Source organism: Emiliania huxleyi, assembly GCF_000372725.1.
Source record: "Emiliania huxleyi CCMP1516 unplaced genomic scaffold EMIHUscaffold_4, whole genome shotgun sequence".
NCBI classification, from domain to species: domain Eukaryota; phylum Haptophyta; order Isochrysidales; family Noelaerhabdaceae; genus Emiliania; species Emiliania huxleyi.
In genome coordinates, this window is record NW_005198966.1 from 1,451,410 (window position 1) to 1,473,760 (window position 22,351).

A 22,351-nucleotide genomic window follows, 5' to 3' on the forward strand; every position below is an offset into this window, starting at 1 on the left:
GAAGCCGCCAGCCTCTGCCTGCCTTCCTCCCTCCCTCCCTCCCTCCCTCCCTCCTCTCGCGCCGCCCACGCTCTCCCGCCTGACGCCTCCGCCCCTCCCCGCCAGTCCGCCAGATCTTCTCAAACTGGCGGGTCGGCGACCCCACGAAAGAGAAGCCCGACGTGTGGCGGGTCCCGGCCGGCTGCAAAGTCCTGGCCGAGGCGTGCAAGGAGTTTGTCGGGTCGACCGAGGCCGCATTCTGACGGCGCGCGCGTCGCCATCCATTCTCCTCGCCACAAGCCTAGCTAGGGTGCGCTCGAGCGGCGCCCCCTCTGCTGGCCGCCAAGCCGCCCTAGCTGCGGCCTCTCCCGACTCTCTCTCCCTGGGTGTGTCCTCCACCCCGCTGCCGGCACGCGCGGCAGAGTGGCAACGACCACAACGCGTGCTACGTGGCAGCTGCACCGCGCGACGGACGAGTTCTTTGCGCGGCGTCCCTGCCCCCCAGTGATAGCTTGAATACTGGATACAGAAAACAGGCGACCCACACGAACCGAAACGCGAAAATTTCACCGTTTCCAGATACGTTCTTCACGCGCGCCCCAGAGCGAGTGACGGATAAAGTCGTGTGAAAGAGCTGTGAAAGCGAAAGTATCGAAATTAATTGCCCGCAGGCGAAGAAAATTTTCAGGGTTTTTGTCCCCTACGCCGAAGAAATCGAAGATTTCGGCGGGCGCCCGACGCGGTATGGATGGAGCACGCGCGCTGCCCGGCATGCCTGCAGCATCCAAACGAGACGCACGGCGTCGCTCAGCCGTGTCCACGCGGCTTCGCTCCTGTCCTAACCGGCGCCATCTGGGCGGCTGCTGCGGAGCTGCTGCCGGCGGTGCGGCAACTGGCCGACAGATACAACGCTCAGGGCACCCGCCGGCGATTCACTGGAAAGGAACGAAGGCGCCGCTGTCGGCGATTCACCGCCGTTCGTTCCCGTCTCTCAAGCTGGCTACACCGTCCATGGACGAGGGAGACGTCGCCTCCTCTTTCGTCCCGGGCACTGTTCGCGCCGGAAGGCACCGTACACTGCGAAGTACATTAACCTTCATCCCTCCTACCGCCGGCCGGGAGTGCAGCCTTCGCCATCGCTGAGTGAGATTATCCTCGACTTTGGCACCTGCGAAGTAATGAACAACATGCAGTACGTCATATGCAATGGCGCTATGACAGCCCTGCGATGGGCGTCCTCGACGCAGACGAGGCGGAGCTCATCTGCACGGCGCAGATCGCCGACTTTCTCTCTCTCCCTGCGCGAGTGGTTGCGCCACCGTGGATGAGGCATATGGGCTGGGCAGGGGAGTTGGTAGAGGAGGTCGACTGAGGGCGCGAGGCCGCCAATCGTCACAGTCTGCTGCTGACTGTCGGTCGCTGACTGGTTGCGCATTGCGCTGGCCGCGCAGCGGCCTTTAGAAAATTTTGGCCGCAGGCCTAGGTTTTGAAAGATCAAGAGAATAAGCGCCGGTGAGGCTTTGAGAAGCTGCCGTTTGCGGCTTCCTAAGTCAACTTTTCGAGAGGAACGTTTTGGCTAAGCTAGAACTTCTCCAAAATCGCGCGATCATCGAGTTTTGAGTCAATAATTATGAAAGGAAAGGGAGAGGGAGAGTTCTAGCTTAGCCAATCGATTCAGCGTGCTCTGAAACGCCCAAAACCGTCGAGTTTTTCGCCGTGGTCCAAATAGAGAGCTTAATATTTTGATTTTCTTGGCCACGGCCACGATTACCCGTCACTCGCTCCCCAGCGCCCCAACCCCCATAGCCACAGTCAAGACATCACGGCGGAGTGGGTGGAGCTGGAGGAGGATCTCCCTTGCCGGCCACTGCCGATCCGCGTAGCATGTCGGCGTACTCGCGCAGCACGTCCCGCACCCGCCCCTGCTCTGCAGCCCTCTTCTGCTCCCTGATCGCCGCGTTGCGCTTCACGCCCTCGATCCGGCGCGCGTGCATTGAGATGATCTGCTGCTGCTTCTTGAGCGCGCGCTTTCGCTGCCGCGAGGACGAGTCCTCGGCCCCGGGTACGATGCCTGCAGCGACCGGTGCGGCGAGCGCGGGAAGGACTGGCTGCCACCATCTCCGCGACCAGTCTTTGATGGTGCCCTTTCCCCAGGACGGCCCGTTCCGGGTATACTGCATGTTCTTCGACCGCTTCTTCATCGTGCGCAGCGCGCCGTGGAGCTGCCCAAAGGCGCTTGAGGCGGAGGCCGCCACGCCGCGGAGAGCGGGCAGCGCTAGCATTGAGTGAGCTGAATGAGTGTAGAGCTGAACGCGCGTCGGAGTGCGACCGAAGAGAAAAAAAACCGGTTTTGCTTTTCATTTGGTGGAACAAGAAAATGTACGTAAGAGCTACATAACTAAAAAAAGAAAAAGCCGCGCGCTCTCGCGCTGGCTCTCCCCGCCCGCCTCTGCTAACCGCTACCGCAGCCCTCCGCTCCGCTGCTGCGGAGACGCGCAGCGCTGGCGGCTGGCTGAATGATCTCGCTCACCGACATCCTCGTGTCTGGGCTGCTCCTGTGCAATGCCGCCGCGGTGCTCAACGAGGAGCGCTTTCTCGTCCGAATCGGCTGGGGCTATGAGCAGAGCATGCAGGGACCCACAGGGATGAAGAAGCAGATAATAACGTTGCTGCACGCAGCACGCGTGCTCCTCACCATCCCGCTCATGGGTCTCAACCTCGTCGTCATCGTTCTCAAGCTCCTAATGGGCTGACGCTCGCGTGCCTCGCTCCCTCGCGGTGTGTGTCTGTGTCGAAAATCGTACCGAGTCAGGGATGCCGCACATCTTTAAAAGCTCGCCGTTATCACAGCACCGCGCTCGCGCGCCGCGTGCACTCCTATTTACTCGACTCGCGTGCTCTCTCTCTTACTCGACCCACGCTTGCGGTGCGTGCTCCGGAGTCGACCTCATCCGAATGCGGGTGTGCAGCCGCTCCTTGCCCCGGTACGGCGCCGTGCTCGTCGCGGTGTGGATGACGAGGCGGTTGGACCAGGCGACCAAATCTCCCACCCGCCAGCGGTGCTTGAGCAGCAGGCCCTCCTCCAGCCCCGGCGCCCACGCCGCGGCGACGTACGCGTTCGCCTCGTCGAAGCCGAGCGTGCGGCCGCGCGAGCGGAGGGCGGCGACGTGGTACGAGCCGACGAGGGCTCGCTTCCCGCTCACCTGCGGGCGGGGGCAAGGGGCAGGCGAGTGCGTGACGGGGATGCGCGGTGCGAGGGGGGCGGGTCAGGAGGGCCAGCATGCTTTCCGCGCCTTTTCTCTGCAGACGAGCGGCACGGAGGTGCCTGTGCTCCACGGGGCGGGAGGGGCGGGAGGTAGGTGGAGCGGCGAGGCGTCCGTGACAGGGGAGGTGGTGGCCCCACCCTCTGCCAGGTTGACGTCCCAGCTCTCGTCCGTATCGCCCTTTGAGCCGCTCGCCCACCGCAGGGACGTCCCTTCGCGGGCAACCTCGTACTGCGCAAAGAGGCGGTACTGCACTCTCACCTGCACGGCGCGAGGGGAGGGAGGAGACCTGGAGGGCGGCAGCAGCTCTCTTCTCTCTCCCTCGGCCGCATCTCGGCCGCATCTCTGCGGCACCCCGGCCGCATCTCGGCCGCATCTCGCCTTATCTCGGCTGCATCTCGGACGCATCTCGCCTTATCCCGGCCGCATCTCGGACGCATCTCGCCTTATCTCGGCTGCATCTCGGACGCATCTCGCCTTATCTCGGCTGCATCTCGGACGCATCTCGCCTTATCTCGGCTGCATCTCGGACGCATCTCGACTTCATCTCGGCGCGTCTCGCCTCGTCTGGCGGAGGGTCGAGGGAGGGTGGAAGCAGCTCCGCCGCCTTGACGCTGCAGGCAAAGAGCGTCTCGCCGCCCTCCTGCGAGAGAGGGAGGCCCCGCGCCTCAGCGGCGCGGCCCGAGTTCCGAGCAAGGGGCGAGAGGGACCGGCCGGCTCGCCTCGGGCGTCACGAGGCACCTCATCGTCGTCAGGTCGGGCGGAGGGTCGGTGTCGGCGAGGCCGTCGCAGTGCCACGCGCGCTGGTCAGGGTGCCAGCCGTTGTAGACGCCGGGCGAGGAGGCGGTCAGCCCGTGAAAATCGCGCACATTGTAGCTCCCGACGAGGGCGATCGACGGGTGCGCCGGCAGCCGGTGCTGCGTCCCGGCACCGCCAGTGTAGCTCTGATTTGCGTCGTCGGCCTGGTGCGTGAAGAGGCTGGCGAAGCGCATCTCGTCGTCGGGCGTGAGGTGCTGCTGGCCGCGGAAGAGGAGCAGCCCATGCTCGTACAGCGCGGCGAGAAGCTCCTCGGCTGGAAGCTCCGGCGCGGCAAGGTCGACGCCGCTCACCTCGCGCCCAAAGTGGTATGGCCCGCCCTTTATGGGAGAGAAGGCTGGCGAGGCGCACTTTGTTGCCAGGCGGCGCACGCCGCGTAAGACTTGACGGCGCATGAATGGCAACGAGGCTGGGAGCCAGCCGTGCTGAGCTGAGCCGTGAGCGCGGAGCTGGCTTTCTTGTTCCGCAAGTCTTCTTTGTTCTGTCCGTCTGAAAGGCACACTCTGCGCTCATGCACGTCGCCTGATCTGTTTGGCGCCACGCGGACCCACAAGTCTCCGCAAATTCCACACCGCGAAACGCGACACGCGCCCCTTGTCTCACCCAAACATGCCGCTCTCTTGCCGCGCGCCCACAGCCGCCCGCGCCGTCGGCTCCACCACGCCCGTGGTCGCGCATGCCGCGCTGGCGCGCCTGCTGCTGGCGAGCCCGCTGTGCCTCGCCCTCGACACGCGCAGCGCGTCGCCCGTCGCCTCTGCTCGCGCCTGCAGCGCGGCGCAGTCCCGCGCCAAGCTGTCGAGCTCGGCGAGCGTGCGCTCCAGCGCCTCGTCCAGCGCCTCGTTCTCGGAGCGCAGCTCCCTCGCCCGCGCCTCGGCCGCCTCCGCCCTCTCTGTCGCGGCCGTGCACGCCCCCGCCGCCTCGGCCGCCTCTGCGAGCGCCGCGTCTTTGCCGGCCGCCGCCGCCGCCGCAGCGTCTTCCGCGGCGCTGGCGCGGCACTCGGCGGCGGAGCAGGCCGTCTTGGCCGCCTCCGCCTCTGCCTCCGCCTCCGCCACCGCAGACTCCTTGTCGCGCTGCGCCAACGTCGCCGCCTCCTCTGCCGTCTCGGCGCGCTCGTCCGCCTTGGTGGCTCGGGCGGCGGCCGCGTCGGACTGCTGCAGCGCCGACTTCTTCTCGCGGATGGCAGTCTCCTTCTCGAGGAGCGCCGCCTACGGCCGAGCGTTGCGCGCGTCGCGCGCGTATCGCAACACCCCTCTCCCCCTCTCTAGCGACGGCCGCGCCTCGGCCGCCGCCTCGGCTTTCTTTGCTCTCGCCGCCTCCGTCTTTGCGCGGCCGGTCGCCGCATCCCGCGCCTCGAGGGCCGCCGCCAGCCCCGCCTCCGCCTCCTCCGCCCTCACCTGCACCGTCGCCAGCTTGTCCGTCGCGGCGCCAAGCTCCTCGACGGCGGCTCGCGTCTCCGCCTGCGCCCGCTCCACCACCGCCTCCGTGTCGGCCCGCGCCTTGGCCGCCGCCTCGGCCTCGAGCTGGGCGGTCGCCCTCGCCTCCTCGGCCGCTTTCGCCTCCGCCGCGGCGACAGCCTCCGCCTCGGCCGCCGCCACCGCCTTCTCCGCGGCCTCCTGCTCAGCCTTGCTCAGCTTCTCGGCCTGCGCCTGCGGGAGAGGCGTGGCCGCGTCACTTTGAAGTGTCCCACCTCTCGCCACTCCCCTCCCTCTCGCAGCCGGCGCCTCGAGCTCCCGCTGGGTCCTCGCCAGCTTATCCTGCGCGCCCTCGAGCGCATCGTCCAGCTCGCCCACCCGGCTCGCCGCGAACTTGATCTGCTCCTGCAGCTCCGACTCCTTCTCCTCCAGCATGGCCTCCTTCTCGCCGAGCTGCTTCGTCGCGCGCGCCGTCGCCGCTTCCGCCTTGGCCGCGCGCTTCGCCTCCGCCTCCTTCTCGGCCCGCGCGTCGGCTGCGTTCTGAGCCTCCGCCTCGGCCGCCGCGCTCGCCTGGGCGGCGAGCGCCGCCGCCTCGGCCGCCCTCTTCTCTGCGCGTGAGGCCGCCTGGGCCTGGGCCAGCGCCTTTGCCTCCGCCTTGGAGGCCGCGGCCGCCGCGTCGAGGGCCGCAGCCTCGGCGTTGGCCGCCCTCGACGAGGCCTGGGTCCGAGTCTCGACGGCCTGCTGGGCGTCCGTCTTTGCTCGACGCAGCTGCAGGAGCTCCCGCTCCGCCGCCTCCTTGCTCGCGACCGCCATGTCGAGCGCCGACTCCGCCGTAGCAGCGCGCCTCGACGCCGCTTCCGCGCGCGTATTGGCGGCCGAAACCTTGGCCTGCACGCGCTTCCGTCCGACCGCGAGCGACTCGACGGTGCCATCGAGGACCGAGGAGAGGGTCGTCCCGGCCGTCCAAGACCACGAGTCGCCGCCACGACCCCATCGATCCAGCCGCTCCTGGGCCTCGGTGACGGACGCCTGCATGCGCCCCCACTCCTCGAACTCGTCGTCCTCGCCCGGCTGTCCGGGGGTGCGTCCAGCCCGGCGCTCGCGCATGACGGCGGGCGAGGAGCGCCGAGAGGCGGAGTTAGTAGCGGTGAGCGGAGCCTCACCGAGCCGCCGCGTCTCGTGCGCGACGGCGGGGCACCAGGCTGCCAGGGGCGCGCCGCAGGCGAGCCCAAGGGGGAGCATGTGGATGGGTCCGCGCTTGCTTGCTGGGCGCCAAACGGTGTCGAAGGTCGTGGACCTCCGTGGGGTGTTTGCGGGGTAAGTGAGGCAGCTCTCAACCTGGTTGACGGTTGAGACCCCCTGTAACCCTTTAGTTTGGGGTTCACAGGCTCGACAGGCCCCAAACAAATGATTTGTGTTAGAGTGGTTTGGTATTGTTAAAAATCTCTCTCGCAGCCGGCCCGAGACTGGCTTCGACCGGCAAATTCGACCGGCCGCGCAGCCGCCCGCCCGAGGCTCGCGCCGAGGCGCGAGGGCGAGCATGACCATGGGAGGGAGCGGCCAAACCGTCTCGCCCTCCCTCACTGGTGTGTTCATTGGGGGGGGTCATAACAAACACGGTACATACAGGAAGGATCGAGCTCAAGTAAGTGCCCTCAAGATACAAGAACGAATATATTTCCTCTTTGGTTCGCTCGCTTTCACTGCAGAGCTGCAGCAGCACCGCGCGGTGATGAAAAGAGGGCCTCTTTTGACGACGCTTCGATCTCGTTCTCCCACACCTTTGAGAAGCCCTCCAAGTACCACAAGAAGCCCTCCAAAAGCGTCCCCGAGACACGAAATGCTCTCCTTCCTGGTCGCCTCCGCGACGGCGTACGGCGGCAGCATGATGATGTCGCGAGGCGGCATGGGCATGCGCGGCGGCAGGTACGGCCCGATGTCGGGCGGGTACGGTGTGTTCATCGGGGGGCGGCGGGGGGGGGGGGGGGTCATAACAAAAACACGGTACAGGATCGAGGTGCACGCTGCTGAAGCAGTGTCGTCCCCCCTCTCCATCGTCTCACTGGGAGACGTCGGCGGTGGTGGCGGTGTGACCGATCGAGCTAGCTTACAAGACACGTACCGGATCAATACACATATTACAGTCCCACAAAAGGCTCGCTTCTATAGATACGATCGAGGGGTCCCGTAATACCATGCGGAATCGACCCCATCCAGTGCTCAAGTGCTCAAGACGCTTACCTTAAAAGGTACTTACTATTCCAAATTGCGCTTTTGCATTTCTTTTTATTCGAAGACGAACACGGTCATGTCGTCTGCATCCTCGTCAGTTTTGTACCTCTGGTCGAAGAGGATCAGGTCGCCCATCATCGGCGAGACGGCGGCGCTCCTCCTCGCCGGCCTGAGGGTACCCCCTAGGCTTAAGAGGGTGGGCCCTGGGGCGCCTGCGGCTATGGTTTTAAAACCGGCCAAGGCCGGTTTTAAGAGCTGCTGGGCCGCCGATTCCGTAAACGGTCGTAAACGCTTAAAAGTTGCGGGAGAGCTCCCATTCGGCGCCCGACGGAGGTGCCAATATTAGGGATCTAGGTGGCGTGACGTGCCACTGCACAGGGTGTGGGAATATAGGGATATAGGTAGACTATTCAGCACTGTGGGGGGGGAGAGAGTGATAATAGGGGTGCTGGGGTGGGGCTGGTGGAGGTGATTCTCCGGGTCAGTCTGGAGGTCATTCTCCACCACCTCCTGCGACAGGCTGTCCGGGGGTGCGTCCAGCCCGGCGCTCGCGCATGACGGCGGGCGAGGAGCGCCGAGAGGCGGAGTTAGTAGCGGTGAGCGGAGCCTCACCGAGCCGCCGCGTCTCGTGCGCGACGGCGGGGCACCAGGCTGCCAGGGGCGCGCCGCAGGCGAGCCCAAGTGTCTATCTGAAGCATGAAGTTACTTCAGGAAGTAAGTTCTAAGTATTCACCGCACTATAGCACGGGCTCGCACCCCCCAACCGCTTACTAGGAACCCCTCGCCTTATTGTTTGGCCCCCCCAGGCCACACACAGACCCCCAGACCGGTCACTGGGGCCGACAATTAGGGTTCAAACACGCCCGGGAGACAGCCCAAACACAGTTACTTCATAGTTGTTACTTCTGCGGCATTCTCGCGCACATGTCGGCCGAGCGCGCGCCCCCTGCTGCCGGCAAACGGTCTCCTGAGAGCCCTCATACACCCTTGCCACCCCCCCAGCCCAAGACATCATCAGAGGCTCCGCCTGGCCCCGCGCCCGCGGCCCCCGCGGCCGCCACGGCCGCCGCTGGCGCCGCTGGCGCCGCCGCCGGAGGCGCGGCGTGGCGAGCTTCGGACGGGACGGTTCTTCTTGATGCCGAGGCGGAGGCCGTGCACTCGGGGAACACCTGCGCAGTGCATGGCGTAGCAGCGGCGGCCGGTGCTAGGGTTGCAGAACGCGTGGTTGGCATCGCCGTTCGGGCCGCAGGTCACACAGTACCAGCCCGAGAAGGTGCCAAAGTCGTTGGTGCTCTCCCTGTCGCGCGCGCAGAACTGGCGGTGGTCGTTCCTTCCAGTCGGCGGTGTCGCCATTCTCCTCGCCGTCGTCGTGCTCCTCGGCGAGCTCGCAGTCGCTGTCGTCGCTGTCGTCGAGGTCTGGAATGCGCGCGCCGTCAGGCTGCTCGTCGTCGTCGGGCTCACCCGCAGCAGCAGGTGCAGCCGCCGCAGGAGCCTCCGCAGGCGAAGGCGCAGCGGCTGGGGCGGCTCTGCCGCCGCGCCGACGCGGCGGGAGGAGCTCGACACCGAGCTCCGACCCGCTCGAGGTCATCATCGGCGGTTCCATACTCCGCTTGCACGACCGGCGGCGGCAACGTGCTTGGGCCAGCTGCACCTGGGGCCGGCGCCAACTGCAGCCTTGTGGAAGCTGCTGCTGCGAGTAGTGCCGCCGCCGGGCCCGGCACCGCCGCGGCGGCAGCGGGCTTCTTTCCCTTTGCAGCCTTTGGGGGCATCTGACGCTCGACCCGACCCGGTCACGGTCGCAGTCAAAGCTGTCACGGGTCAGCGAGTCAACGACATGGTGACGACACGATCGAAGGCGAAGCATGAAGCCCCGCAAGGCGCTGCCGCGCCTCAAGGCGCGCCTCTGCCGCACGCGCTCACATCATGCACCGCGCGCCGCGAGCCGGGACGTGCCGTCCGTTTCAGTCCATCGCCCGCCGACAACATGCTCCGGTGCTCCGTTTCTTTTTTCACGCCTTCACGCGCGTTCAGGCGCCCCCGACTGCACTGAGCGCACCCCCCACCGTCCCCTGCCAGGCCCAAGCACGCCGCAGGCTCCGGTGAGGCCGCCTGGGGAGCGCAGGAGGTCTGCCCGCCTCCGCGACCAAGTGCTCGATACGCCCGGCGTACACAAGTCCAAGAACAAGCCCCGGCGGGCGCGGTGGAGCTCCTACACCGACTCCGACGGTGACCACCACTCCTCAGAAGAGTATTAGGGAGCGGGTCCGTTCCAGTCCAGGTCTGCCCTGTGTCTAGGGAGCTGTGGGCGGGGGCTAGGGGCCATTGCAGGCGCGGGGCGGGGATAGTTACTTCTCGAAGTAAGTAGTTACTTCAGGAAGTAACTGCTTCAGATAGACACAAGGGGGAGCATGTGGATGGGTCCGCGCTTGCTTGCTGGGCGCCAAACGGTGTCGAAGGTCGTGGACCTCCGTGGGGTGTTTGCGGGGTAAGTGAGGCAGCTCTCAACCTGGTTGACGGTTGAGACCCCCTGTAACCCTTTAGTTTGGGGTTCACAGGCTCGACAGGCCCCAAACAAATGATTTGTGTTAGAGTGGTTTGGTATTGTTAAAAATCTCTCTCGCAGCCGGCCCGAGACTGGCTTCGACCGGCAAATTCGACCGGCCGCGCAGCCGCCCGCCCGAGGCTCGCGCCGAGGCGCGAGGGCGAGCATGACCATGGGAGGGAGCGGCCAAACCGTCTCGCCCTCCCTCACTGGTGTGTTCATTGGGGGGGTCATAACAAACACGGTACATACAGGAAGGATCGAGCTCAAGTAAGTGCCCTCAAGATACAAGAACGAATATATTTCCTCTTTGGTTCGCTCGCTTTCACTGCAGAGCTGCAGCAGCACCGCGCGGTGATGAAAAGAGGGCCTCTTTTGACGACGCTTCGATCTCGTTCTCCCACACCTTTGAGAAGCCCTCCAAGTACCACAAGAAGCCCTCCAAAAGCGTCCCCGAGACACGAAATGCTCTCCTTCCTGGTCGCCTCCGCGACGGCGTACGGCGGCAGCATGATGATGTCGCGAGGCGGCATGGGCATGCGCGGCGGCGGGTACGGCCCGATGTCGGGCGGCTACGGCCGCGGCGGGTACGGCTACGAGAACCGGGACCCGATGATGCCTCGCACTGACCTCGTGGCCGACCTTGGCCTTGGACAGTACGGTGGGTATGGCGAATACGGTGTCCGCGCCGCCCCCCACCGCCGCCCGAGACAGCCGCTCCGCCTCGCTAATGCGTCTCGCCCTCCACCAACAACAACCCTCGCCGTCGAGCGGGCCGTGACCGAGATGGGAGTGGAGAGGAGAGGGAGAGGAGAGGGAGAGGAGAGGGAGAGGAGAGGGAGAGGGGAGGAGGGAGGAGAGGGGAGGGGAACGTCCCGTCACAGCCCTCGCTACAGCCCTGGCCCTCACTCGTCCTCACCCTTGCCCTCTGCCTGCCTCACCTCTGCCTTTGCCTGCCTCTGCCCGCCTCTGCATGGCCCTTGCCCTTACCGACCCTGCCCTGCCCGCGTCGCGCAGGCGGCTACGGCGGCGGATACGGGATGGGCCGCTACGGCGGTGGGTACGACAGCTACAACATGGGCATGGGCGGCGGCTACGGAATGGGTCGCTTCTGCAAGCTCGCATCCAGACCCGCATTCTGCCACTCTCCGTTTCTCATCCATCCTGCTGCTCCCCTTCGCCCGTCCTCCCCTCCTCCGTGACCGTGCCTGCTTCCCCGGCAGGCTCCCGCTACGGCGGCTCGTACGGAGGATACGGCGGCGACTACTATGGCGGCGCGTTTCTCAACCTCCCGCCCGCACCCCGCTCTTGCGGCCGGCGCCTCTTCACGCCTCCGGCCGCGAACAGGCGGCTATGGTGGCGACTCCTACGGCGGCGGCTCGTACGGCTACGGCGGCCGCGGCGGCTATGGCCGCATGGGCGGCGGGTGCGGCCGCGCCCCTTGCCCCCGCCCCCGCTCGTTCTCACCCCCGCACATCTCTCGTTGACCCTCACCGCCCGCCACCCTCATCGCCCCACTCCCAGCCCGCCACCCCCGAGCCCGCCGCCGCCACTGCCCCCGCCGCCCCCTCCCCCGCCCCCGCCGCTCCCGCCCCCGCCGCTCCCGCCGCCACCAGTCCCCGCCGCCGCCGAGCCCGCCCTCGCCCAGCGCCGCCCTCCCCTCTCCCGCCGCCCGCAGGTACGGCCGTGGCGGGTACGGCCGCATGACAGAGCGCATGGGCCTCGGGGGCCGCTACGGCGGGTCGCGCGGGGGCTATGGCGGCTCGTACGGCGGCTCGTACGGCGGCGGACCCTCTTTCCTGCCCTCCCCCCTCCCCTCGGACACACCACCACCCCTCACACCTCTGGGCCCGAACAGGCGGCTACGGTGGCCGCGGCGGGTACGGCTACTGAGCCGCCCCGTCCGAGGTGAGTGCGCCTCCGCCCGACGCCTCCTCGCCCACGCCCCGCCAAGTCGCCGCCCCTCCCTCCGCAGGCGCCCGCCCTCTTCGCGCGCGTCGGCCAACATGGGCATCGGAGGCGGGGCACGGGAGGGAGAGCGGAGTAGGTCTCCGCGCCCAAAGGGGCGTGCCAACACGCGACCGCGAGGCCGGGCAAAGGCCCGGTGCGGTCCGTGGCGGCTCCTCTCTCCTGCCCCATCCTCATTTCTCTTGGTTCTCTTGCTTTTGGATTGGGTCTTTGGCGCTCCGCACCATGCCATCGGCACCCCCCCACACACACACCCTTCTTGTCTCTGTCGCCCCTCGCCACTCTCATCTTCGTCTTCCCCCGTGCTATCTCCCCATTCGTCTACATATTGTCAAAATATGTCTTCTTGACAAATATTGATTTCAGCAGACCAGGTGCCATAGCGAGCCGCCGCCGCGCGCACAACAATGTTGTGGTGCCCACACGCCACAGTCCATATACAGACGCCGGCAGACCGCGCACCGCGGTGGCGCTCCGCTCGCTTCTCCCCTCTCCCCTCCTCTTCCAGCTCGCTCTGCACACCGGAAGCCCGTTTCACCCCACCTCAGGCGTGCCTCAAGTCACGCCTGGCGTTGCCGTTTGAGGCGCGCCCGCAAGTCGCCCCCCCCGCCCGGACGAGGCATCACCGTCACCTTGGAGGAGCGGGCCGCGGCAGCGCCGCCCTCGCCGCGCTTGCGAGGCTCGGAGGGGCCGTCGCCGAGCCTCGAGCGCAAATCGCCGACGCTCTGCTCGGCGGCGCCGCCCTGGCCCGGCTGAAGCTTGGAGCGCAAGTCTCCGGCGGGCGCGGAGGCTCGATGCGCCCCGCCCTTCGCCTTGCCGGGCAGCGTCAGCCGGCTGCGCAAGTCGTCCGGCGCGCCATTCCCAGCAGCGCCGCTCGCCGACCTGCCTTCGTCGGAGAGGCGGCTGCGCAAGTCCTCCGTGCCGCTCGCCAGCGGCACGATGCGCACCACCGTGCCGCCACCGGGACCGGCACCGGTGCGGCTCGCCTCCTTCCGCTCCGGTCCACCCGCCGCAGGCAGGGCGCCACCGCTGGGGGCACCGCTCGGGGCGGTGTCGCTCTTTCCGGCGGCCTGCGTGCCGAAGCGCGCCCCGCGGGCGGCCAGCGCGGTGTCCGACACCGTGTCCCGGGCAGACGGAGCCGTCTCGAGCCGAATCACCCGAGCGCCAGCGGGAGCGGCGGCAAGGGCGGCAAGGGCGGCGGCGGGTGCGGCGGCGGGTGCAGCGGCGGGTGCGGCGGCGGGGGAGGGTGCAGCGGCGGCGGCCGGCGCCATGCGAGGTTCCTCCCCTCCGCGGCGCGTGCCGCGCTCGTCGACGGCCTCGGCCGCCCTGCCGTCGGCTGGAGGCCTGCGGCCCGCCTCTCGCTCCCCCTCGCCGCGCCCTCGCGCCGCGTCTTGCCCACCGCTACGCTGGCCCTGCGTTGCGCGGGGCTCGAGCCGGTGGGCCCCGGCCGCCCCCTCCCTCGCCCCCTCCCTCGCCCCCTCCCCGCCCGCCCGGTGCGCCGCCGGCTGGTCGGGGCCGCGGGCAGGCGGCGCCTCAAAGTTCGACCGCTCGCTCTGGCCCCACCGCCACTTCTCCTCTGCCGGCCTTCCGCCGCGCGCCGCGCCGCTCTGCCGCTCCGGGCTCTGCCGCCCGCCGTCGCGCCCGCTCTCGGCCTCCCTCCCGCCCTGCGGCGCGCCCCTCCTCTGCGCGGGGCTGCGCTCCCGCTCCCGCCGCACCGGGCTGCGCGGACCGCGCCCCCCCGCCCTCTGCTCCCTCTGCTCCCTCTGCGCCTCCCCGCCCCGCCGAGGGCTGCGGCTGCGCGCAGGGCCGGGCCGGCCCTGCTCTCGCCCGTCGCTGCGCCGGCCGCCGTCGTGCCACTCCGCGCGCCTCTCGCGCCGCGGGTCCCGCCACTCCTCCCTCCTGTCATCCCGCCTCTCCTCCCGCCAGCCATCGCCCCAGCCGCCGCGGCTGCGGTCGCTGTCGCGCGAGTATCCGCGCCGCTGCTCCCACGGCTCCTCCCCACGGCTGGAATACCTCGGCCCGCCGCCGCCGCCGCCGCCGCCGCCGCCGCCCCAACCGCCGCCGCCGTAGCCCGGCTCTGGCCGTCCGCCCCGCCCTCCCCGATCGCCACCGCCGCCGCCTCCGCCGCCTCCACGCGCGCCCCACTCGCCACGCTGCAGGCGAATCCGCTCCCGCTCCCGCTCCCCGCCTCCGCGATGTCCCCGGGCCGCGCCGCCGCCATCCCCGCCTCCGCCTTCGCCTTCGCCTTCGCCTCCCCCTCCTCCGCCTCTGCCGCCGCTCGCGTGCTCCCGCGTGTCCGACGCCGTCAGCGTGGAGACGGTGCTCGCGCACGACGTGAAGTGCTGCGCCACCGGCAGGTCGTCTGGGGCGCTCGGCTCCGCGGCGTCGACAATATCGTCGAACGACTCCTCGTCGAGCGCCGCGAGCGACGAGGGAGCCTCCTCCAGCCGCTCCGCTTCCTCCAGCCGCTCCTCCTCCTCCAGCCGCTCCGCCTCCTCCAGCCGCTCCTCCGCCGCCTGCCTCTCCTCCGCCGCCGCCCTCTCCGCCTCTGCAGCCGCCGCCCTCTCCGCCTCTGCAGCCGCCGCCCTCTCCGCCTCTGCAGCCGCCGCCCTCTCCGCCTCTGCAGCCGCCGCCTCCTCACCCGCGTCGCCAGTGGGCGGCTCGAGCGGTCGGGTCGCAGCAGCCGCCTCGGCAGCGTCCGCCGCCCCGCCGCTCGCCTCGCGCGCACCTTCCGCCACCGCGCCGTTCGCCGCCGCCGGCCCTGCGCTCGCGTGAGCATCTCCGCCGGCGCACCCCTCCGCCTCTGCCGCTCCCTCCTCGCCGGCCGGAAGAGCCTCTGCGGCGGAGGCGGAAGGGTGCGCCGGCGGAACAGCGCCGGCGTGCGCGGCTGGTGCGAACGAGGCCGCCGCCGACACCGCCGCGTGCGTGTTCGCGGTGAGCATCGGGGCGGACGTCCGCGTGCCGGGCGGCGCGAGCCGGCCAGCCGCGCTCGGGTCGATTGCAGCCGCAAACATGGCGGCCTGCTGCGCGAGCGCCGCGCCGGAGGACTGGAGCGCGGCCGCCGTCTGCGCCTCGGTGGTCGCCACATCGCCCCAGCGCGTCTCTCCCGTGCGCAGGTTGCGCCAGTAGTAGTAGCCCGTCTCGTGGTCGTACATCTGCTCCCACTCGGCAGCGGCCGCCGCCGCCTCTGTGGGCCGAGACGCGAGGGGGCGGTTGGGCGCAGGCCATGGGGGCGGCGCGTGCGGGAAGCGCGCGGGGTGGGTCCCGCACCCTCTTGCTTCTGCTTGCAAATTTTGAAGTGGATCTCCAGCACTTTGGACGACGAAAAGTTCTTGCCGCACAGCCGGCAGATGTTGACGTTCGCGGCTCGCCCTGGAGAGCGGCGACCTCTCTCGGACGCCTGCCACTGCGGCGAAGGCGAGCGGCGATACCGGTCGCGCCGATCCCAGTCGTCTCCTCCGCGAGGCATCGCCACTCGGGCCAGGGCGTGGAGGTGGAGAGTTTCGCGAGGTGTTTGCCCGGGCGGCGGTCAGCAGGGGTTCCGGCTCCTCCCTCTTCCCACCCAGGTTTCGCGACTCTGCACTCACACATCGAGCCTTCCTGTCTCTCTGCTGCCGATTCATCGGGCGTGCTCAGATATTGAAAGAAAGAAAGAAAGAAAACTGCCATGCCAAGGGTAGGATGGGAGGACGGCACAAGATATTGTAAGAACGACCATCTCTTCATCGCCGATCTCGCCGACGCCGCTCGCCGCTCGCCGCCGCCCTGCCCTGCCCCGCCCAGCCCTCGCACAAACAAACCAACACACACACACACACACACACACACACACACACACACACACACACACACACACACACACACACACATACACACACACAAAACACACCCTGCCCTCACTCGAGCGCCCCGCGCCCTCCCGCCCCACGCCCTGCGCCTCACGCCTCGCGTCCCACGCACGCCCCGCACCCCGCGCCCCCACACCCCTCACCTCGCGCCTCACGCCTCCCTCCCCACCCTCTCAGGCATTTCTGTTCTCGTCCCCGCTACTCGCCGACTCCTCCTCCCCCCGCATGACCGACGACTACCCGTCCTTCGGCGACTCCTCCCTCTTCGGCGCCAACGTCTACTACCGGGGGACCGTCGCCCTCGGGCGTACTGGCTTGATCCCAGCGGCACACGTGTACGAGGGGGGGCTCCAAAAGGTCGGCATGCCTGGCATGTCGGCTTACTAGGCAGGTCATTGACCTCCCCCCCACTTGTCCACCCGGCGTGAGGGGCGGGAGCGCAGCCATTCCAACGGCTGGGAAAATTTCTGAACGGCCGTGCATGCGTCTGCATGCCGGACAACTAAGAAGGTCCCTCGCTCCCGCTCCTCTCTCGGAAGACGCGCACCGGCCCGGGGGACTCGCTTGCGATCCCGCTCCAGCCAGAGGCCGCGTGAGGCGTGTGGGACGGTGCACGCTGGGGCTCGGGCCCCGAGTGCGCTGGCCTCGCGTCTCGAGGGGAGGGCGGCTCGTAACTGAGGTTCGCCGTCAGAGACAGTCGTCCTCCCCTCCTCGGCCATTCCAACGGCCAGACCGCTCGCTTAAGGCTGATTGGCTAGACGAGCGGCCTACCTCCAACGGGGCGGTCCGGGAACGCGTGCGTGGAACCTGCCCACCTCGGTGGGAGGTGGTTTGGCGCCGACGGACCGCCCTCTCCACCAACTAGCGCAGACGAGAGCAGGGCAGAACCGGGGACTGGGGAGCCGGAGCAGACGGCATCGGCCGCCGAGGGAACGTCGGGAAGAGGCACGAGGAGGGCGGCGACCTCGACCGACTATGGAGGACCCGTCGCCAGACGACGCAGGGCAGAAGACGGTGAGGCGGAGCAAACGCGCAGGGCGAGACGAGGGAGGGAGCAGGACTTTGCGGAGATCAGCAGGAGGATGTACGACGAGATTAGGAGCAGCAGGGACCCGAGGGACCATGTGGAAGACGGCTCTAGTGCTAGTTAGTCCCCCATCGGGAGGACGACCCCGGCTCGTCGCCGACCACACCCACAAAGAACCCTGCACAAAGATCGCAAGGGCGGGGACCTGCTCCTTAGTCCTTTTTACCCATCTCACAGTATAGAGAGATGTCCGTTTTTATTTATTTATTTCACAACACTTACACGGTCTCACGCGGCCGACGCCGGCCTTGCCCACGGCACACACTCTGCAAAATCTGCATCGTCGGCAGCGGGCGGCTGGCACTTGCGGGCCCCAGGAGTGAGGCCGCCGTCGAGTGTGTTGAGCACGTCGTCTGCGTGCAGCTCAAAGTTGGCGGTCGATCTCGCCGGCAGAAAGGGAGCGGGCACAGCTCCCGCCTGCATCGCCGACCAGTCCACCCCGGCTAGAAAGGGGTGGGCACGCACCTCGGACGCGCCGCCCGCGCCGAGCCGCGCGTCGGCGTCGGAGTGCCGGAGGGATGTGACAAAAGCCCGGCCGGCGGGCGAAGCGGTGGCCCAGGGAGCGCTAGACCGCATGCCCGACAGCGACGCGCGGCGAGGCCTCTCCTCCTCCTCCTCGCTCGCCGCCTACGGAGAGGGACGGCTCGCGCGCCTCACCGCACTCCGCCGCCCGAGGGCTGGGCTGGGCTCCTCCTCCCCGAGGCATGCCTCCGCGAGGCCGTCCTCGCCGGGAAGTGCGTCGTGAAGCAGCTGGTACAGAGTCACGCCGAGCGAGTACCTGCGGAGAGCGGGAGAGGTGAGAGGCGCTGCCGCCGCCCGCCGCACCCGCCAGTCAGACTGCGCCAGTCAAAGGTCAGCGTGTACCAGCCGCCACTGAGCGCCTCGGGCGGCATGTAGGCTCGCGTGCCCGCCTTGCCTCGCGTCTGCGCGGAGGCCGACGGCAGCGCCTCGCTGACGCCAAAGTCGGAGAGCCTACAGGAAGGCTCCGAGAAGGCTCCGAGAGAACGAGACGGCTCGCTGACGGCCAGAGTCGGAGAGCATGATCGTCCCCGCGGAGGTCAGCAGCGTGTTCTCCGGCTTGAGGTCTCGATAGAGGATCAGTTGGGAGTGGAGGTGGGCGAGGCCGCAGACAAGCTGCGCGGCGTAGAACCGTACGTGCCCCTCCTCGAAGCCGCCCGGAAAGGAGTGGTGGAGGTGGTAGAGCAGAGTGCCGCCAAGCGCACAGTCCATCACAAAGTAGACGGCGCACGCGTCGCTGAAGGTGTACGCTAGGCTCGTCACAAAGCGGCTGCAGTCGGCCGAGGAGAGCGAAATGAGGATAAAGCGCTCACGGATCGCAGACTTTACGGCATTCTTCTGCCGCAGGCGCTCCTTGTCGAGCGTCTTCAGCGCGTACTTCCGTCCGTCCCTTCTATCCACTGCGAGCGACACTTTGCCGAACGTGCCTTCGCCGAGAACGCGCTCAGTTCGAAAGCTTTTGAGCGAGACTGCGCTTCCGTCATCCACAGCGGAGCTTGCGACGCAGCCCATTCCTCAGGAGAGAGAGAGCGAGATGTGGCGAGGCTGCGGCGTTCGAAACACCGAGCTGCGGGCGCTCAGCTGCCGAGCCGCCGCAAAGGCGATTTTTCTTTTTTGGTTCCCTTATAAGAAAAGGAGTGAACAGTGAAGGTAACTCAGAACAGAATTCAATCTCAATGTCCCACCCACTGCGTTTATCAGAAGACCGCACCCCCCTGCGCGCAGGCCTTCTAGGCCCGCGGGTAGTCTCCCCCCATCCCCAGGGCCTCCAGGGCTCGCACCTCCACCTCTCACAGACCAGGTGAGCAGGTGAGCAGGTGAGCAGGTGAGCAGGTGAGCACGCACACTGTGCGCGCATTTTCTTCTCATGACAAGGCTGTGAACGGGTGCCCCGACTTTATCGCCGTCGCCGAGAGAGAGAGACATTCCCGGGTACATGCCGGGGAGCCGCGGCACCGCGGCGTCGAACCGGCTCTCGTATGCCCGCAACCCGCTCCTCGGCAGTCCCAGCCAACGCGAGAGTGCGCTGGGCACTGCGCTGCTCGACTCGCCGCCGGCTGGGACAACCGCACTCTCCACGTTCTTCAACCTCATAAACAACTACGTCGGAATGGTGCTCCTCTCGATGCACTTCACCTTTGCGCGCAGCGGCTGGCTCGCGCTGCCCGTGCTCTTTGGGCTCACAGCATTCGGAGCCTTCACGGGTGATTGCATCATACTCTGCTACCAGACGCTCGAGGTGTGAGTCGGCTTGCCGTCGGCGAGCCATCCAGTAGCTTTGCACGGGGTGTGCCTCTCCTGTAGGCGCGCAACCCGACCCGCCCGCCGTCGTATGCTGAGATTGCGACGCAAGCGCTTGGTGGATGCGGCAAGTGGCTCACGATCGTCTCCTCCCTGATCGAAGTCTTCGTCGCCAACGTGACTAGCCCGCATTGCCCATTGGAGCCGGCGCGCCGCGCTGGACGCAGCCCTCATATCCCCCTGTGCCTTCCCGTAGATATGCATGCTAATCATCATTTGGCAGAACGTCGCCCTGCTGCTGCCTAGCGTGTCCTACTCGTGGGTGATTATTGGCTGCGTGGCCGCCTCCTTCCCCACAAACTGGCTGCGCGACTTCTCGCTGCTTTCTATGCTCTCCTCCTTTGCTCTTCTCTCCATCATGCTCATTCTCGCTGTCGTCGTCTACGACGTCGCTGCAGACGAGCACGCGACAGATCGCACGCTGGTCGAGCCGTCGGGATTGTTCATGAGCAGTTCAATCATGCTCGCCGGCTTGACTGGCCATGTAGGGCTGCCGCCGATGTACTCAGAGATGAAGGACCCCTCGCTGTTCCGCCCGACGATGTACGCCGCCTTTCTGGTCATGTTCTTGATGTATGCCGTCGCTGGGGTCGGCGGCTACTTGCTCTACGGCGCCGAAGGCCACGTGCTGATCACAGAGGATATGGCGGCAGCGGGCACGAGCATCTTCTCAAAGGTGCTCACGACGCTCGTCCTCGGCTCGATCACCTTCAAGCTGTTTTGCGGCGTGCCGATGGGTGCGCCTTGATCCCCACTCGGTCGTTACTGTCCGGCCCAACCGGATCCTCCGCATTCCGGCAGGTGTGCTCATTCTGGTGGAGATTGTGCAGGACCTGTACCAGGAGAGGACGGGCACCACCTTCTCCGAGGCGGTCGCCTTCCCAATGCGCGTCGCCACCTGGGCGGGCACGATCGTCGTCGCGATCGGCATCCTGCCCTACCTCGAGTACGTCACCGCCCTCATCGGCATCAACTCTCTTCTCATCTCGGTGCTCCTCCCGCTCATCTTCTTCCTTGTGCTGCACCGCAAGACTCTCGGAGGAGTGACCTTCGGAGGGCTTAGCGTCCTGCTTGTGCTGACGTTCATTGCAACGGTGATCATCAGCATTGCAGACGTGCAAGACTTCCTCGCGAAATTCGCAGGAACAAGGTAGATCGCCGCAGAAGCAGGAGCGACGTACGCAAGCACCGGAAACGACCACGGCAGACCGTTTTTCGTTTTTCGTTTTCAAGAGTCAGAGGGAGACCGGGAGGACGGGTTGGGAAAAATGTTTTGAGAGACGCACCAGAGCCGTAAAGAGATGGAGGATACGCGCGCCAAATCATTAGGCAAATCGCAAAGTTGGTCGCAGAGGGGCGAGAATCAAAGTTTGTGCCCGTCATCAAGGAAAGCAGTGAGACGGCACCTCAGGCAGAGGCTCTCCCCTCTGCCCAGCGCAGACTGAATGCAACTCTGACTGGGGGCGCCACAAGCTCTGCAAGTACTCCGGCCCGCGACAGAGCACCCTCAGAGCCGACTCGGGTTCCCAGATGACCTCGCTGTGCAGGCTTTCTCTGTAGCCGCCGCCCTTGGTCTGTAGAACGCGCAGCTGGGTAAGGATCATGTCGTCGTCGGGCGACGCCACACCTGCTGCTGCGAGGACGCGGCCCCAAGCTCGCGTGCTGCGGCCCATGGCGCCCTCCTCCTTCTCAAAGGCAACGAGTTCCTCCTCCGCAAAGGAGGAGGCGCCGCAGCGGGGCTGCACACGCTTGGACACGAGTGATTGGAGGTTTGTGTGGTCCCTGAGACGAGCGACGAGGTTCTTGACGAGACTTCCTATGGTCCGAGGTGAGGGATCAGCGGCAGGGGGTGGCGGAGGAGCGAGGTGGTGAGAACAGGCAAGCGCCCTCATCGAGCCGTGCCAGCGTGGTGGCTCTGGCGCTGGAGTTTGTCCGGATGGCCATACACGCGTCTGATGGGTGTCCCGTCGAATCGACCGAGTGCTGTCGCTTCTCTCGGATGAAGCAGTTCCGCACCTGACGGAAGGCATGCGGAAGGTGAGGTGAATGCGATGGGGCACCTGCGCGCATCTGCGCGTCGCTCCTCGCAGATGAGGCGATCCAAAACGTCGCAACGGTCGCTCAAGAGGACTACAGGTCGCAGATCCGCGAGTGCTGCCCATGCGCTCGTCCTGCTCGAGCCTGGCTCCGTCAGGTGGTAGTCGAACACCTTCATCACCGCCACGTAGCCGCCCCGCCTGGCACTGGCGTCCGCCTCGCGCAGGCACTCGGCAGCGCTTAGCTGCGTGTGCTTGACGCATCTGTCGACCCACTCCATATTTGGCTCAGGCTTCAGCGCTGACGGATCGACCGCAGCACCACGCGGGTCAGGGTACGGCGGTAGGCGTGCGTCCACCCCGTGCAGCCGAAGCAACGAGACCAGAGTGAAGAAGACCTGCAGCGGGCGTGGTGCGACGGGTCTGCTGCGCAAAGAGTGCATTCTACCAACGGCGCAGGACGCAGAAGCTTCAGGAGGCAGCGCAGCATCTACTACACGGCGGGCACCCAGCTCGAGCCGGAGCAGCCGTGGGAGAACATGACAATGAGTCTGCTCGGCGGGATCAAGCTGCTGCCCTCGAGCAGCTCTGCGCCGCAGTGGCCTTCCGCCGCAGCGGCGACGATGCAGGCACGGTGCAGCAGCAGGGTGGGTAGTGACCGAAGGAGCAACATGCACAAGACAAGTTGTGTGGGACGGCCGCAGCGTTTTCTTGGCTCGAAGTAGTCTGTGTTTTTTTCCATTCGTACGTACTTTTAAAGGGAGAAAGGGTTTCGCTCTCTCTCTTCTCTCTCAGTGTATGTAGGTCTTACGAACGTGCCCGAGAGAGATAGAGAGCTTTCTCCCACTA

At 67.0% G+C, this 22,351-nt stretch overlaps 8 protein-coding genes across 8 annotated transcripts in view; 3 read left to right on the forward strand and 5 right to left on the reverse strand.

Annotated features, from left to right (window-relative positions):
* Nucleotides 1-512, forward strand: part of EMIHUDRAFT_448009 (hypothetical protein) — a gene marked incomplete at its 5' end in the record, with an annotated part of 2,893 nt that extends 2,381 nt beyond the window's left edge. The window contains 2 exons of the mRNA XM_005770661.1: nucleotides 106-380; nucleotides 435-512. Of these exons, the coding sequence (XP_005770718.1) occupies nucleotides 106-242 (137 nt within the window). The 3' untranslated portion in view covers nucleotides 243-380; nucleotides 435-512. The remainder of the gene's footprint in view (nucleotides 1-105; nucleotides 381-434) is intronic.
* Nucleotides 485-2,261, reverse strand: EMIHUDRAFT_461401 (hypothetical protein; the record flags this gene model as incomplete). Its single annotated transcript, XM_005770662.1, has 2 exons — nucleotides 485-582; nucleotides 1,763-2,261. One exon carries the CDS (start codon nucleotides 2,259-2,261, stop codon nucleotides 1,800-1,802), a length of 462 nt encoding a protein of 153 aa, XP_005770719.1. The 3' UTR covers nucleotides 485-582; nucleotides 1,763-1,799.
* Nucleotides 2,262-2,495: 234 nt separating this feature from the next.
* EMIHUDRAFT_61485 (hypothetical protein) lies at nucleotides 2,496-2,732 on the forward strand (the record flags this gene model as incomplete). Its single annotated transcript, XM_005770663.1, has 1 exon — nucleotides 2,496-2,732. One exon carries the CDS (start codon nucleotides 2,496-2,498, stop codon nucleotides 2,730-2,732), a length of 237 nt encoding a protein of 78 aa, XP_005770720.1.
* A 153-nt stretch (nucleotides 2,733-2,885) lies between these two features.
* On the reverse strand, nucleotides 2,886-4,453 carry EMIHUDRAFT_196463 (hypothetical protein; the record flags this gene model as incomplete). The annotated part of the gene is made up of 3 exons (XM_005770664.1): nucleotides 2,886-3,182; nucleotides 3,363-3,503; nucleotides 3,953-4,453. 3 exons carry the CDS (start codon nucleotides 4,451-4,453, stop codon nucleotides 2,886-2,888), a joined length of 939 nt encoding a protein of 312 aa, XP_005770721.1.
* A 204-nt stretch (nucleotides 4,454-4,657) lies between these two features.
* Nucleotides 4,658-6,577, reverse strand: EMIHUDRAFT_196464 (hypothetical protein; the record flags this gene model as incomplete). The annotated part of the gene is made up of 4 exons (XM_005770665.1): nucleotides 4,658-4,916; nucleotides 5,118-5,263; nucleotides 5,756-5,911; nucleotides 6,206-6,577. 4 exons carry the CDS (start codon nucleotides 6,575-6,577, stop codon nucleotides 4,658-4,660), a joined length of 933 nt encoding a protein of 310 aa, XP_005770722.1.
* A 5,983-nt stretch (nucleotides 6,578-12,560) lies between these two features.
* Nucleotides 12,561-13,796, reverse strand: EMIHUDRAFT_349963 (hypothetical protein). Its single transcript, XM_005770666.1, has one exon. It carries the CDS (start codon nucleotides 13,481-13,483, stop codon nucleotides 12,773-12,775), a length of 711 nt encoding a protein of 236 aa, XP_005770723.1. The 5' UTR covers nucleotides 13,484-13,796; the 3' UTR covers nucleotides 12,561-12,772.
* A 3,508-nt stretch (nucleotides 13,797-17,304) lies between these two features.
* Nucleotides 17,305-18,725, reverse strand: EMIHUDRAFT_349966 (hypothetical protein). Its single transcript, XM_005770667.1, has 2 exons — nucleotides 18,105-18,725; nucleotides 17,305-17,953 (listed from the first exon to the last, which is right to left on the reverse strand). Exon 1 carries the CDS (start codon nucleotides 18,675-18,677, stop codon nucleotides 18,120-18,122), a length of 558 nt encoding a protein of 185 aa, XP_005770724.1. The 5' UTR covers nucleotides 18,678-18,725; the 3' UTR covers nucleotides 17,305-17,953; nucleotides 18,105-18,119.
* Nucleotides 18,726-19,086: 361 nt separating this feature from the next.
* EMIHUDRAFT_432364 (hypothetical protein) lies at nucleotides 19,087-20,713 on the forward strand. Its single transcript, XM_005770668.1, has 4 exons — nucleotides 19,087-19,404; nucleotides 19,470-19,583; nucleotides 19,663-20,203; nucleotides 20,268-20,713. The coding sequence occupies exons 1-4, from the start codon at nucleotides 19,102-19,104 to the stop codon at nucleotides 20,618-20,620; spliced, it is 1,311 nt and encodes a 436-aa protein (XP_005770725.1). The 5' UTR covers nucleotides 19,087-19,101; the 3' UTR covers nucleotides 20,621-20,713.
* Nucleotides 20,714-22,351: the final 1,638 nt, after the last annotated feature.